This window comes from Stenella coeruleoalba (assembly GCF_951394435.1).
Source record: "Stenella coeruleoalba genome assembly, chromosome: 6".
Classification (NCBI taxonomy): domain Eukaryota; kingdom Metazoa; phylum Chordata; class Mammalia; order Artiodactyla; family Delphinidae; genus Stenella; species Stenella coeruleoalba.
In genome coordinates this window covers 101,608,493-101,625,610 of record NC_137151.1, presented here as the reverse complement: position 1 = coordinate 101,625,610, position 17,118 = coordinate 101,608,493, and the positions used below count along the sequence as shown (strand labels likewise).

The 17,118-nt window shown below is 38.6% G+C and overlaps 1 protein-coding gene across 1 annotated transcript in view; it reads left to right on the top strand.

Moving 5' to 3' along the window:
- Positions 1-4,167: 4,167 nt before the first annotated feature.
- The window catches only part of ACADL (acyl-CoA dehydrogenase long chain), a 39,162-nt gene continuing 26,211 nt past the window's right edge, over positions 4,168-17,118 (top strand). Inside the window, exons 1-4 of the mRNA XM_079923593.1 lie at positions 4,168-4,702; positions 8,759-8,914; positions 9,500-9,637; positions 16,679-16,843. Of these exons, the coding sequence (XP_079779719.1) occupies positions 4,626-4,702; positions 8,759-8,914; positions 9,500-9,637; positions 16,679-16,843 (536 nt within the window). The 5' untranslated portion in view covers positions 4,168-4,625. The remainder of the gene's footprint in view (positions 4,703-8,758; positions 8,915-9,499; positions 9,638-16,678; positions 16,844-17,118) is intronic.

Here is a 17,118-nt window from a genome sequence, read left to right as displayed (position 1 = left end):
ATCGGTTTTATTTGTTTCCCTGGCAATTCGGGAAGCATATGGCCTCTCCTAAGAATTAAGGTAGGGAAAAATATTGAATGGTAGTAATGATGTTACTATATACTGGGCTCCTGCTGCTGCCAGGCTGGATGCTTTACATATTTTGCCTTGTTTTAGCCTCACAATAACCCTGTGAGGTAGATCCTGTTAATATCTCCATTTTACAAATAAGGGAACAGAGACATGGAGAGATTTAGTAACTCAGAGAGAGGTTTCCAACCTTGGTCTTGGTCTGTGGAATTCTATAGCCCTGTTTTTTCCACTATTCCCTAAAAATAAAGTGGGAAAAAGAAGTAAATCAGGTTGGTCACCCGAAGTGTCACTTCCCTCCCTGGAGCTGCTCCTACGTTTCTCATACTCTGTCTTGTATTTTAAATCAACTCATACAAGTCTCATTTTCATAACTATATTTCAATCCCTTTGAAGGTAGGGATTTTATTTTGTATGACATTGTATCCTCAATTTTAGGAGGAACTCAATAGGTATTTAAGAGATAAGAGAATGAATGAATGAATGAATGAATGAATTTCACTCTCCTAGGCTTTAAGAACAAAAGAGTACTTTTATCTCTTACCATATCAAATCTAAATTCCCTGGTGTAATTTTTTTTTGCCACTCTGTGTGACTTGTGGGATCTTAGTTCCCTGACCAGGGACTGAACCCTGGGCCTTGGCAGTGAAAGCATGGAGTCCTAACCACTGGACCGCCACGGAATTCCCTCCCTGGTGTGATATTTAATAATAATAAAAATATTGGCCAATAATAACTGAATAGTTCCTCATTTTGTTTTACGCTCTTCTAGATCCAAGTTCAAGATATATATGCATCAACTAGATAGGGCCCTGACTCTTCTGGCCCTAATTGACCTTTCAGTTAATAATAGCATGCCTTGTAGAACTCTCAGGTAAAAGATGTGACTTATTCCTGCCAGGGAGATATAAATGGCTCAAAGAATTTGTGAAATTCTGGGTAATTTGCCTGAATTATCTTGGTAGTTTGTTTAACCTTTCATTTTAGCCCAGATCATTCTACATTCAGAAGCATATTGTTCTTATTTCACAAAAGGAAACATAGTAACTTTACAACAGACAAATCTGGTGGACACCATCTTAATGAAATTAAGAAATTAAAACTAAGGTGGTTAAATTTACCTCACCAAGAACAGGATAATCTAGCATGAAGGGCAGTCTGATGCGATGTACTGAGAGGGACATCATGTTACTGAAGTACCAATTCTCCTGTGAGCAAACCTCACAAAACCCAAACTAAGTTATTCCTACAACATACCTGGCTTTTACTCCAAACAGTGTCAACGCTACGAATGATAAAGTCAGAAGGAACTGTGCCAGGTTAAAGTATACTAGAGAGACATGGGAACAAAAATCCTAGACTGGATTTGTCAAAAGTTCAGAAACAGCCAAAGTAAAACCAGTTAATCACCAAAGCAGTAGTTAGTAAAAGTTTATTGTGCACATACCAAAAAGACAGTTCTCGAACCAGGAGCATTCCAACCAAAATGGGGTGTGTTGTTATAAGGCATCTCATATGGTTGTTACGGAATGTAAGTTTGTGTGCAGAGAAAGGTTTATTGTCCTGCTCGGTTTCACCATTCCTGCCCGCAGAGGCACTGCCGTCACCTCAACCCCTGGGCCCCAGAAGCCGCTGAGGATGACTGCTATACTACGGCCACATAGGTCAGAGGCTGCACTGAAATCCTGGGCAACTTCACCAAGGCCAGCTTTGATGTCACCTCCAAGATCTACAGTTATCTCACCTCACCACCTCTAGAAAGAGATCCTGTTCTCCAAGTCTCCCTATCAGGAATTCACTGATGTTCTAGCAAAGTGCAGAGGACCCAGGCTCCAGCTGTGGCCACCACAGAGTATTTTTATATGAGAAAAGTCAAGTGAATTAAGCCTAATTTAAAAAAAAAATCACTGGTGAGACATGTTAAGAATACAGGACCCTGGACCTCATCATCAGATATTCTGATGCAACAAGTGGTGCTGCTGTAGTGATACTCAGACCACACTGAGGCACACTGAAGCAGTGTTGTATTATTATCCTCACTTTTCAGAGGCTCAGCAAGACCATGCAGAAAAGGGTCTCATGGCTCCATACTAGCAGGTTACTTGAGCAGCTAATTATCATGTTGAAAAACAAGTTTGGTCCCATGAAGCAAGTAAATACCCTGGCACAGACTGCTAATGGTTGAGGTGGCTTAAGAAGGCTGGCAAGTCCAGAATTCTAGCAAGTCTACATGGAGTCCTGTGCTTCCCCGGCCAACTAATAGTATTCACATGCTTCTGTATGGAATTAAAACTTTCTTTTTTTTAAACTTCTTGATGCTGCGTTCAGTTAGTTCTTGATTTCTAACACAAGTGTCTCTTTCACTTGTACCATTTCAGTCCCTTGATAACTGGCCTCGACTCTTAGAATGGCCTTAATGTTTTGCTTTACCTCCTTAGAAATCCACTCTGCAAACTCTTTAGAGTTCAAAAACTTTCACAGATTTCCTATTACCAAAAAACCAAATCCATAAATTTCAAAAGCTCAGACTTCATTAAATTGAAATGTAGATTATTAAACAGTATTTGATGACTTGAGGTAAAAGGAAATGGCAAGACATGAATTCAGATAAAATACTATTGGAGAACTGAACTAAAGGTTTTTATTTGCATACTGAATATATTTTAATTTTTCCCAGGAAGTGGCTACTAATTTTTGCAAGAAAAAAATGATAACGCCACACTTCTTTAAAAGTAGTATTTGCATAGTCATATATATGAAGTAAATCAATCTCCAGTGTTAGAAAATAAACTTCATGGAACAGTATGGAGGTTCCTTTAAAAACTAAAAGTAGAACTGCCATATGATCCAGCAATCCCACTCCTAGGCATATACCCGGAGAAAATCATAATTAGAAGAGATTCGTGCACCCCAACGTTCATTGCAGCACTGTTTACAATAGCCAAGACATGGAAGCAACCTAAATGTCCATCGACAGAAGAATGGATAAAGATGATACAGTACATATATACAATAGAATATTACTCAGCCATAAAAAAGAATGAAATAATGCCATTTGCAGCAATATGGATGGACCTAGAGATTATCATACTAAGTGAAGTCAAAGACAAACATCATATGATATCACATATATGTGGAATCTAAAAAAACGGTACAAATGAACTTATTTACGAAAGAGGAATAGAGTCACAGATGTAGAAAACAAACTTACTGGGGGGAAAGGGGAGAGGAAGGATAAATTGGGAGATTGGGATTGACATATACACACTACTATATATAAAATAGATAACTAAAGAGAACCTGCTGTATAACACAGGGAACTCTACTCAATACTCTGTAATTACCTATACGGGAAATGAATCTAAAAAAAGAATGGACATATATAACTGATTCACTTTGCTATACAGCAGAAACTAACACAACATTGTAAGTCAACTATACTCCAATACAATTTTTTTTAATGGAGTACAAGCTATACAACTTTTGAATTGGTATGTTTTTCACCTGAAACTAATATTGTAAACCAACTATACTTCAATTTAAAAAAATAAAGAACTCCCCCCACAAAAAAAGGAAAAGAAAAGAAAAGAAACTTCATTTAAGTTTGTGCGTTTGTGTTTGGGTCCGTTTTTGAGGCTCCATAGCTTAAACTCGTTCCTCAAATTGGTTCAGAATTCTGAAAAGAGCAGAGTTACCAGACCCTTATCACTCTGTCATGCAACAACCATTGCAACATCTCTGAGCGTTCCCAAGCAGCATGCCTTGCTCCTTTTCCATACCATATACAGAAAGGTATTCATCCCACTGGAAACATGCAGATCCTACCCAATCAGCGGGTGACAGAAGTCCGTTTGCTCTCTGGCTATAAAAACAGACAAGCAGGGTATATGCCCAGTAGTGGGATTGCTGGCTCGGATCAGCTCGCTGCTTTGTGACCACCTAGAGGGGTGGGATAGGGAGGGTGGGAGGGAGACGCAAGAGGGAGGGGATATGGGGATATATGTATATGTATGGCTGATTCACTTTGTTATAAAGCAGAAACTAACACACCACTGTAAAGTAGTTATACTCCAATAAAGATGTTAAAACAAACCAGACAAGCAACCCACGCTCAGGGTCGGCTTTCCCTGGCTACCAGGAAGTCGGCCAGCTGTTCTTGCAGCGACGCTTCTCTTTAATAAACTCTATCTTCCTCACAAAAAAAAGAAAAACAGAAAAAAAAAAAAAAAAAAAAGAACAGCTTAGATATACAAAAACGCCGCAGGGAAAAGTTGAATCGTTTTGCATTTAGAATCTTTCCATTGGTAAGATTCTAGAGAGGGGCGTGTCCCAACGCTCGGCGACACGCCACCCGCCGGACCACAGGGGATCGCGGCTCCGGGCTCCGGAAGGGCGCCCAGGGTGCATCTACCAGAGCGGCTGCGCGACGTTTTTCCGGCGGGACTGCACGGAGGAAGGTTCTGGGGACAGTCCGCTGGCCCGGCGCCTGGCCTTGCGCGCTCGGAGTCACCGAGAAGACGAGTCCGTCGCCCCTGCCGCCCCTCGCTGTCCCAGCCATGGCCACACGCCTCCTCCGCAGGGCCCTACGCTTGTGGGGCGGCCGCTGTGCGCCGAGCGTGCCGCCGGCATCGAGGTGAGTGCCCGCCCCGCTTCAGCTGCGCCGGCCGGGAGGCTGCAGGGCAGGGCTGCGACACGCACACCGCTCCTGGGGGCTGGGAACCAGACGGCGCGCGCTCAAGCGGCCGGCTGCATCGGCCCCCGGGACTTGGGCTGAGCTGTTGGGGCGAGAGAGGGTGGGAGAAGGGGCTGGGCCTCGCCCCTTGGCTCCCAGAACCTGGGTCGGACCCACTGGCGCGAGCGCGTGGGCGCCGGCCTAGCAGCTTCAACTTGGTGACAGCCGAAGTCGGGGGGAGGGGGGGCGGGCGTCCCTAAATTCTCCCTCTCTGGCCCCAATCCAACCCGTCTGGTTCTGAGGCCTGTGGTCGGCACCGTGAGTTTGCATTTCGAAGAGTTCCTGCGAGGCGAGGGCGGGGAGTCACCCCTTGGCCACAGTTGCACGAGTTGGAGCTACGACCTTTGGCCCAGTTAGATCTGTGGCAAAAAGGCACCGCCCTATAGTGAACTTGGGAGCTGGTATTCCACCGCCTCCCAGATCTTGAGAAAAGCACTTGCAGCGACGCTGACCTAGAGAAGTGCCATGGAGAAGACATCCTGGAACAGGAAAGACCTGGCGACGGCCCGTTAGACGATGAAATTAACTTGAGATTTAACAAATCCTTTAATTAAGTAAATGCAGAGGAATTAATGGAGAGAGTTTCTAAGTGGCTCAGTGACTATTAAGGTAGTGTTTATAAGATCAAAAGCTTCCTGTACCGTCTGACACCTCAAATACAGTCATTGGATAAACAAGCTGGAAGCACCGAGGATTCCCTATTTAATGAGAGTGACAGGATGGATAAATTAGCTCATGGCGGCCTTATGGTAACTCTAAGATGCTATGGGAGCAGGAAACAAAACTGCTGCTCGTGAGGAGGGCTGGGAAGGCTTCACCGAGGAGTGACTTTACATTCGGATACACATACTTTTCTAAGCTCTTCCCCGAACTTCATAAGACAGTGATGCTCAAATTTTTTGGTATCAGGACTCCTTTGTGCTGTTAAAATTAGAGGACCTCCAAGATCTTTTGTTTATGTGAGTTTTATTTATGGACATTGATGTCAATAGATATCTACAAAACTGGGAAATTTTACAAATATTTAGTTTACATAAAAGTAACTCATTACATGTTAACATAAATAACATCTTTATGAAAAATAACTTTTCCAAAAAAAAGTGAGATGAGTGACATTGTTTTACATTTTTGTAGATCCCTTAATGTCTGGCTTAATATTAGACAGTCTGATTTTCATACCTGCTTCTGCATTGTCAATTGTGATGTTATTTTGGTTGAAGTATAGGAAGAATATTGGAAAAAGGAGGACCTGAGGGACCCTCTGGATAGGTCAGAGACTCTAGTTTTATTATAACAGACTTCTTAAACTTTAATGTGCATATGAATCACTTAGGAATGTTATTAAAATACAGTCGACCTTCGAACAGCATGTATTTGAATCGCGAGGGTCCACTTACATGGGAATTTTTTTCCATCGTAAATACTACAGTACTACACAATCCATGGTTGGTTGAATCTGAGGATGCAGAACCGTGCTTTGGAGGAAGCACAAATATGGAGGGCTGACGGTGGGGTATCATGGATTTTCAACTGCATGGAGGTTGGGCGTCCCTAACCCCTGTGTGTTTCAAGTGTCAAATGTACAGACTGATTCATTTGGCCTGGGATGAGGCCCCAAATTGTGTATTTATAACCAGCTCCCTACCTGAAGGTGCTGGCAGAGACTGTCTCCCTTTTATAATGTAAATGAGGTTTTAAAAATAATGATAATAATAATAAGTAGAGCCTAGCCTGTTAGATGAGTAGCAGTTTAATGCTTTAGGAAAACAATGGACAATTTATTCAGTACAGATTTCCTGGTTTTTATGGGGAGAAAAAGGGCTGATTTATTTTGTACGGGTTCCTTAGTCTTGGCAAAAAATGGATATTCCAACAAACTTACTGCCAAGTGTTTTGATTTTCTTCTCTCTACATGTTCTCTCTTGAACACTTTTGACTGATCTGAAAATCTCTGTTCTTTGTGGCACTTCTTTCACTTTCCTTTGTCTTGGTGTGTTTTACTTAGAAATGTTCCAAAGATTAATGTTACATGGGATATAAAATTTTAAGATCCAGGCAGACTTGGATATAAGTTCCACTCTATTATTTACTAATTATGTTGACAAATGATTCAGTGTCTTAGAGCTCCAGTTCCCTAGTCTCAGCACATTTTTTTCCTTGAGGAAAAATCCCAAGTATGGACCAATGTGTGCATTATAAAGAAATTGGAACGAGTCATTTCAATATAGGATGAAGTAGATTTTAGTCTCTTTTACTGTAACATTACAGTGGTGTGCAAGACCCTTGCTCACTGTTGTATCCCAAGTTACCCGAATGGTTCCTAGTACATATTAGGCACTCAGAGAGTATTTGTTGGCTAAATGAATAAATAAGCTATTAAAAATGATGATTTGGCTGACAGAGTAGCAAACCAGAAAAACGTGAAGATAAAAGGCAGACCAGGTATAAAAAATGTAATATTAAAAGTTCTCAGCTAAAGGTTACCACTTAAAAGACATTTCAGATTGTATTAACAAATAAAACTCAACTAAAAGTTGTATATAAAAGATAAGTCTAAAGCAAAATGACACAAAATACATATTAAGTGTATTAATCAGCTCAGGCTTCCATACCCAAATACTATAGACTGGATGGTTTAACAACAGAAATCTATTCCTCATAATTCTAGCGGCTGGATAGTCCAAGATCAAGGTGCTGGCCACTTCATTTGGTGGTGAGAGCTCTCTTCCTGGCTTATAGATGGCCCCCTTCTCCCTATGTCCTCACTAGGCCTTTCCTTGTTGTGTGCACACAGAGCTATATCTCTCTCTTCCCCTTCTTATAATGTAAGCCAAGCCTCTTGGTTTAGGACTCCACACTTATGACCTCATTTAACTGTAATTACCTCCTCAAAGCCATATCTCCAAATACCATTACATTGGGAGTTTGAGCTTCAACATGAATTGGGTTGGAGGAGGAGGCAGGCACAATTCAGTCCATTGAATTAAGGAAAAATATATAAACTGGAAAAAAATAGTACATTTCAGGGGAAAAAAGATTGAAATAGCCTAATTGCCAATAAACAAGACTGGGTCTTTTCTGGACTAAGAAGAAGAAGAGGAAGAGAAAGAAAAGGGAAGGAAAGGACAGGATAGGATCAGATCAGGTCAGGGTCCAACTAAGGAAGAGAGAAACCCAAAACAATATGATGCAAAACAGAAAAACATCTTTTGGCGATATTTATATATATGATGAAAAGTTTTTTTATATGTGAGCTTAAAAATGTACAAAGTGGTACACAGAGTTTCAAAATCTTTTCAGGCGTACCCCCGGCCGGGGCAGGGGGCGATCTGAAGACCATTGAACAAAAGGAACTACAGAGCAGTCTCTTTTTAAGCTTAATATGGGGGGTGGGGGGGGTGCGGGGAGAGGGAAGGTCAGTTTCCAAAGATTTTGAATAATTCTGGACTAATCCCTACAGAGACTGGTGGGTACTTTGATTTTGCTTTACACCCAGATTGTAATGTGGCAATAAAAGTCAACACAGTTTGCATCCTATACACCTGCCATTTGAAATTGTATGATTCTGGATAAACTATTAATGGGGGGGTTACATTATTTTAAAAATTGTACATTACATGAAAACTTATCAGTATTATTCTATTGTACTATTTGAATTTTACATTATTTAATCGGCATCACCATACAGTACTATGCTATATTCTACTTCAGCTCAAACATGTGATTAGTTCTAGGCATGACATCCTCTTTAGGGATTTGGAAGTAAAGACTGAGTTGAATAAGGGTAAACTACTTCTTAGTCTCATCCAATCGAGAGAGATCCTAAAGTGCTGCTGCTCAAATTTGAACCAGTTTGTCAAATTGCAGACTCTTTCCTTCATGTTGTTCAGTGACTTTTAATTTGGATGCGAAGAGTAACAATTCACTTAATTTTCTTAATGTATGTATATTTTTAAGATGTTCTCATTCTGGAGGGGAGGAACGTCTAGAAACTCCTTCTGCTAAAAAATTAACAGATATAGGAATTAGAAGAATCTTCTCTTCAGAACATGACATTTTCCGGGAAAGTGTAAGGAAGTTTTTTCAAGAAGAAGTGATTCCTCATCACGCAGAGTAAGTCGCACATTTTCTTTGAAAGTAATGCACGTTAGAAGTCCAAGAAGGACCATTTCCTAGAATGCTCTTCGTTGTTGTCTAGAAAAAGTACTGTGTTCAGGGCTTTATTAACATTTTTACCACTCTTCAGTATAATACTGTAAGATTACGGGATTCTTAAACTAGTTCAAAGCTTCTTAAATGAGTTTTAAAATATACAATTAAAAAATATGTTGACCTAATCGACTGCCAGTTTTTTCTCCTGCAAAAAATGGGTTTATGGTCCACAACCATGGTGATCTATTGCAAGTCGCTGCTCAGCAAGGGAAGGAGAGCACTTTCATAGAGAGGAAAAGGAAGTTGGGAGGGCTAGAGTAAACAAAGAGTCCAGGGCTTTTCAATGACTGAGTCTTTCCTGGGAAAGAGGAATCTTTCTTTTACTTGTTGGGCCCTGCTATTGTCACAGGGTGTGAGAGCACCCCCTTTTTAATTACCTTAAATTAAGGGACCATTCCTGAACAAAATCATTCATATATTCAAAATGTGGCCATTTAAATAATATGAAAAACATTTTTCTGATTTTAAAATGTTTGTTACTTGCAGATGGGAGAAAGCTGGAGAAGTGAGTAGGGAGCTTTGGGAAAAAGCTGGAAAACAAGGACTGCTTGGTGTCAATATTGCAGAGCGTCATGGTGGCATTGGGGGGGACTTGTACTCGTCAGCTGTTGTTTGGGAGGAGCAGTAAGTATGGAAGCATTTGAAGTTGAGTCTTGTTTCGTCAGTTCACTTTTCTGAGTGATGATTTTAAACTGTTTTCTAATCTTCTTATAAGATTGAAAATCGTCTTTTAAGTTGTTAAAATAGGTGCTTCATTTCTAATTGACCCATGTGTCTGTTTCATACATGAGAACAAAGGAAGATTTCAGTTGATAAATGGGCAAAAGATTGGAACCAGCAATTCATCAAAAAAGAAATGAAAATAGGTTTTTTAGATGAAAAAAGTTTATCCTTACTACCAATCAGATGCAAATTAAATTAATCTGGAGGTATCATTTTGAGTACAAAAGTTAGTGAAAATGAAAAATCATAATAACCAGTGCTGACAAGGTTGCAGTGAAAGTGACGCATTCATATACTCTTGGTGATGTTATATATTGGAACAATAAATGCCTTGGAGATTAAAAGCATGGATACATAAAAAATGAAAGTATTTCTGCTCTTAAATATTGGGTTGGCCAAAAAGTTTGTTTGGTTTTTTTCCATAAGATGGCTCTAGTAGCACTTAGTTGTCTTCAACTTCATTCAAAACAATTTTGTTAGATTATATTGTGACAGCTGTCATATTAGCGTGCATTTAAAAAAAGACATTAAAATTGGTGAATTTTTGTGTAGCCATTTTAATATTGAAGGTGGAAGAAAAGAAGCAACATTTTTGGCATATTATGCTTTATTATTTCATGAAAGGTAGAAATGCAACTGAAGCACAAAAAAAAAGATTTGTGCAGTATATGGAGAAGGTGTTGTGACTGATTGAATGTGTCAAAAGTGGTTTGCAAAGTTTCGTACTGGAGATTTCTTGCTGGACGATGCTCCCCGGTTCGATACACCAGTTGAAGTTGATAGTGATCAAATTGAGACATTAGTTGAGAACAATCAATGTTATACCACCTGGGAGATAGCCGACATACTCAAAACATCCAAATCAAGGGTTGAAAATCATTTGCACCAGATAGCCTCATCCACCAGAGGGCAGACAGCAGAAGCAAGAAGAACTACAATCCTGCAGCCTGTGGATCAAAAACCACATTCACAGAAAGATAGACAAAATGAGAACGCAGAGGGCTATGTACCAGATGAAGGAACAAGATAAAACCCCAGAAAAACAACTAAATGAAGTGGAGATAGGCAACCTTCCAGAAAAAGAATTCAGAATAATGATAGTGAAGATGACCCAGGACCTCGGAAAACCAATGGAGGCAAAGATCGAGGAGATGCAAGAAATGTTTAACAAACACCTAGAAGAATTAAAGAACAAACAAACAGAGATGAACAATACAATAACTGAAATGAAAAATACACTAGAAGGAATCAATAGCAGAATAACTGAGGCAGAAGAATGGAAAAGTGACCTGGAAGAAAAAATAGTGGAATTCACTGCTGTGGAACAGAATAAAGAAAAAAGAATGAAAAGAAATGAAGAGAGCCTAAGAGACCTCTGGGACAACATTAAATGCAACAACATTCGCTTTATAGGGGTCCCAGAAGGACAAGAGAGAGAGAAAGGACCCGAGAAAATATTTCAAGAGATTATAGTTGAAAACTTCCCTAACATGGGAAAAGAAATAGCCACCCAAGTCCAGGAAGCGCAGAGAGTCCCACACAGGATAAACCCAAGGAGAAACATGCCGAGACACATAGTAATCAAATTGGCAAAAATTAAAGACAAAGAAAAATTATTGAAAGCAGCAAACGAAAAATGACAAATAACATACAAGGGAACTCCCATAAGGTTAACAGCTGATTTCTCAGCAGAAACTCTACAAGCCAGAAGGGAGTGGCATGATGTACTTAAAGTGATGAAAGGGAAGAAGCTACAACCAAGATTACTCTACCCAAGGAGTAATCTCATTAAGATTCGATGGAGAAATCAAAAGCTTTACAGACCAGCAAAAGCTAAAATAGTTCAGCACCACCAAACCATCTCTACAACAAATGCTAAAAGAACTTCTCTGAGTGGGAAACACAAGAGAGGAAATGGACCTACAAAAACAAACCCCAAACAATTAAGAAAATGGTAATAGGAACATATACATATTGATAATTACCTTAAATGTGAATGGGTTAAATGCTCCAACTAAAAGACACAGGCTTACTGAATGGATACAAAAACAAGACCCACTTCAGACCTAGGGACACATACAGACTAAAAGTGAGGGGATGGAAAAAGGTATTCCATGCAAATGGAAATCAAAAGAAAGCTGGAGTAGCTATACTCATATCAGATGAAATAGACTTTAAAATAAAGACTATTACAAGGGACAAAGAAGGACACTACATAATGATCAAGGGATCAATCCAAGAAGAAGATACAACAGTTGTAAATATTTATGCACCCAACATAGGAGCACCTCAATACATAAGGCAACTGCTAAGAGCTCTAAAAGAGGATATCGACAGTAACACAATAATAGTGGGGGACTTTAACACCTCACTTACACCAATGAACAGATCATCCAAACAGAAAATTAATAAGGAAACACAAGCTGTAAATGACACAATAGACCAGATAGATTTAATTGATATTTATAGGATATTCCATCCAAAAACAGCAGGATTACACTTTCTTCTCAAGTGCGCATGGAACATTCTCCAGGATAGATCACATAGTGGGTCACAAATCAAGCCTCAGTAAATTTAAGAAAATTGAAATCATATCAAGCATCTTTTCTGGCCAAAATGCTATGAGATTGGAAATCAATTACAGGGGAAAAAACTTAAAAAACACAAACACATGGAGGCTAAACAATATATTACTAAATAACCAGGAGATCACTGAAGAAATCAAAGAGGAAATCAAAAAATACCTAGAGACAAATGACAATGAAAACATGATGATCCAAAACCTATGGGACGCAGCAAAAGCAGTTCTAAGAGGGAAGTTTGTAGCTATACAAGCCTACCTCAAGAAACAAGAAAAATCTCAAATAAACTATCTAACCTTACAGCTAAAGGAACTAGAGAAAGAAGAACAAACAAAACAAAGTTAGCAGAAGGAAAGAAATCATAAAGATCAGAGCAGAAATAAATGAAATAGAAACAAAGAAAACAATAGCAAAGATCAATAAAACTAAAAGCTGGTTCTTTGAGAAGATAAACAAAATTGATAAACTATTAACCAGACTCATCAAGAAAAAGAGGGAGAGGACTCAAATCAATAAAATTAGAAATGAAAAAGGAGAAGTTACAACAGACACCACAGAAATACAAAGCATCCTAAGAGATGCTTTGGCAACTCTGTGCCAATAAAATCGACAACCTGGAAGACATGGAAAATTCTTAGAAAGGTATAACCTTCCAAGACTGAACCAGGAAGAAATAGAAAATATGAACAGACCAATCACAAGTAATGAAATTGAAACTGTGATTAAAAATCTTCCAACAAACAAAAGTCCAGGACCAGATGGCTTCACAGGTGAATTCTATCAAACATTTAGAGAAGAGCTAAGACCCATCCTTCTCAAACTCTTCCAAAAAATTGTAGAGGAAGGAAAACTCCCTAACTCATTCTATGAGGCCACCATCACCCTGATACCAAAACCAGACAAAGATACTACAAAAAAAAGAAAATTACAGACCAATATCACTGATGAATATAGATGCAAAACTCCTCAACAAAATACTAGCAAACAGAATCCAACAATACATTAAAAGGATCATACACCATGATCGAGTGGGATTTATCCCAGGGATGCAAGTATTCTTCAGTATACGCAAATCAATCTATGTGGTACACCATATTAACAAATAGAAGAAGAAAAATCATAAGATCATCTCAATAGATGCAGAAAAAGCTTTTGACAAAGTTCATCACCCATTTATGATAAAAACTCTCCAGAAAGTGGGCATAGAGGGAACCTACCTCAACATAATAAAGGCTATATAGGACAAACCCACAGCAAACATCATTCTCAATGGTGAAAAACTGAAGGCATTTGCTCTAAGATCAGGAACAAGACAAGGATGTCCAGTCTCGCCACTATTATTCAACATAGTTTTGGAAGTCCTAGCCATGACAATCAGAGAAGAAAAAGAAATAAAAAGAATCCAAATTGGAAAAGAAGAAGTAAAACTGTCACTGTTTGCAGATGTCATGATTCTATTCATGGAGAATCCAAAAGAGGCTGCCAGAAAACTACTAGAGCTAATCACTGAATTTGGTAAAGTAGCAGGATACAAAATTAATGCACAGAAATCTCCTGCATTCCTATACACTAATGATGAAACATCTGAAAGAGAAATTAAGGAAACACTTCCATATACCTTTGCAACAAGAAGAATAAAATACCTAGGAATAAACCTAACTAGGCAGACAAAAGACCTGTATGCAGAAAACTATAAAACACTGATGAAAGAAATTAAAGATGATACCAACCGATGGAGAGATATACCATGTTCTTAGATTGGAAGAATCAATATTGTGAAAATGACTATACTACCCAAAGCAATCTACAGATTCAATGCAATCCCTATCAAATTACCAATGGCATTTTTTACAGAACTAGAACAAAATATCTTAAAATTTGTATGGAGACACAAAAGACCCCGAATAGCCAAAGCAGCCTTTAGGGAACAAAACGGAGCTGTAGGAATCAGACTCCCTGACTTCAGACGATACTACAAAGCTACAGTAATCAAGACAATATGGTAGTGGCACAAAAACAGAAACACAGATCAATGGAACAAGATAGAAAGCCCAGAGATAAACCCCCGCACCTGTGGTCAACTATCTATGACAAAGGAGGCAAGGATATGAAATGGAGAAAAGACAGTCTCTTCAATAAGTGGTGTTGGGAAAACTGGGAAGTTACATGTAAAAGAGTGGAATTAGAACACCACACACAAAAATAAACTCAAAATGGATTAGAGACCTGAATGTAAGACCGGGCACTATAAAACTCTTAGAGGAAAACATAGGAAGAACACTCTTTGACATAAATCACAGCAAGATCTTTTTTGATACACCTCCTAGACTAATGGAAATAAAAACAAAAATAAACAAATGGGACCTAATGAAACTTCAAAGCTTTTGCATAGCAAAGGAAACCATAAACAAGATGAAAAGACAACCCTCAGAATGGGAGAAAATATTTTCAAATGAATCATCGGACAAAGGATTAATCTCCAAAATATATAAACAGCTCATGCAGCTCAGTATTAAGAAAACAAACAACCCAATCCAAAAAATGGGCAGAAGACCTAAATAGACATTTGTCCAAAGAAGATATACAGATTGCCAAGAAGTACATGAAAAGCTGCTCAACATCACTAATTATTAGAAAAATGCAAATCAAAACTACCGTGAGGTATCACCTCACACCAGTTAGAATGGGCATCATCAGAAAATCTACAAACAACAAATTCTGGACAGGGTGTGGAGAAAAGGGAACCGCCTTGCACTATTGGTGGGAATGTCAATTGATACAGCCACTATGGAGAACAGTATGGAGGTTCCTTAAAGAAGTAAAAATAGAATTACCATATGACCCAGCAATCCCACTACTGGGGTGGTGGGATGAATTGGGCGATTGGGATTGACATGTATACACTGATGTGTATAAAATGGATAACTAATAAGAAAAAAAAATACATTAAAGCTGAGTGGAAATGTAAAGAAAATTCCTAGAAAAAAGAAAAAGCATTTGCACCAGCTTGCGTATGTTAATCACTTTGATGTCTGGGTTCCACGTAAGTTAAGCAAAAAAAACCTTCTTGACCATATTTCTTCATGTGATTCTCTACCTAGACGTAATGAAAACATTCCGTTTTCAAAACAAATTGTGACGGGCGATGATAAGTGGACACTGTACAATAATGTGGAATGGAAGTGATCATGGGGCAAGCGAAATGAACCACCACGAACCACACCAAAGGCCAGTCTTCATCCAAGGAAGGTGATGTTGTGTATATGGTTGGATTGGAAGGGAGTCATCTATTATGAGCTCCTCCTGGAAAACCGAACGATTAATTCCAACAAGTACTGCTCCCAATTAGACCAACTGAAAGCAGCACTTGACAAAAAGTGTCTGGAATTAGTTAAGAGAAAACGCATAATCTTCCATCAGGATAACACAAGACCGCGTGTTTCTTTGATGACCAGGCAGAAACTTTTACAGCTTGGCTGGGAAGTTCTGATTCCTCCGCCGTATTCACCAGACATTGCACCTTCGATTTCCATTTATTTAGGTCTTTACAAAATTCTCTTAATGGAAAAAAATTTCAATTCCTTGGAAGACTGTAAAAGGCACCTGGAACAGTTCTTTGCTCAAAAAGATAAAAAGTTTTGGGAAGATGGAATTATGAAGTTGCCTGAAAAATGGCAGAAGGTAATGGAACAAAAGGGTGAATACGTTGTTCAATAGAGTTCATGGTGAAAATGAAAAATTTATCTTTTATTTTTACTTAAAAACCAAAGGAACCTTTTGCCAACCCAATATAAAAAATAATATCTATGTACAAACATCATTGCCATGTTAGATCGTAATCCCCCAGGTTTGGAAGCAATCTAAATGTCCAGCAGTAGGACAATGAAAAAGTATATTGTAGTACATAAGCAGTTTGTAATATTTTGCAGCTATTTATTGTGATAAATTTTGTAAGTACAAAATTTATACCATGACTGCAGTTATATTAGAATACGTATATCCTTATGGCAAAGGTCATTTGCTAAAATGAAAATAGTTACTATGTTAGGGTAATACAGTTATAGGTGATACATTTTTTAAAATGTTTTGTCTTTTATTTCATTACATACGTGATCATTGAGCTCTGCTAGAGCACTGTTACTATGTTAGAGCCAGAAATTAAAAGGTTAGTAAAAAAAAAAAAAGAGAGAGAAAACCTTCAGAAACTTCATAGGTTTGCAAGGAGACAATCTATTACCACATAATGTGATAGGACCTTTAGTACTTTGTTGTTGTTTTCCAATTGAGAAATCAAAGAACTGAAAAGAGAACAAAATAACTATGTTGTGCCTTAAACTGTCTTCTCTTTTTTCTTTCTAAGAGCATATTCGAATTGCACAGGCCCAGGTTTTAGTCTTCATTCGGATATTGTCATGCCCTATATTGCAAACTATGGCTCAGAAGAACAGATTAAGCACTTCATCCCCCAGATGACTGCAGGGAAATGTATTGGTGCCATAGCAATGACAGAGCCTGGGGCTGGAAGGTAAATCAACATTTGGTTGATTTTGAAATGCTGGAAGCAATGCCTTAACAGCAAATGTTTTCTCAGTACCTGCTTTATACAACACTCTGAGTGATATGCTAAGACAGATACAAAGATGAACACATTGTCATTTCCAACCTTAGGTAACTTCAAATTCCAGTAGGAAAATAAGGCCTTATCATATACAAATAACAACACAGCAGATTGTATTTTATGTTGTATGTGAGATATTAACATAGTGTGATGTAAATAAAATGTTAGAATATGTGTTGAAT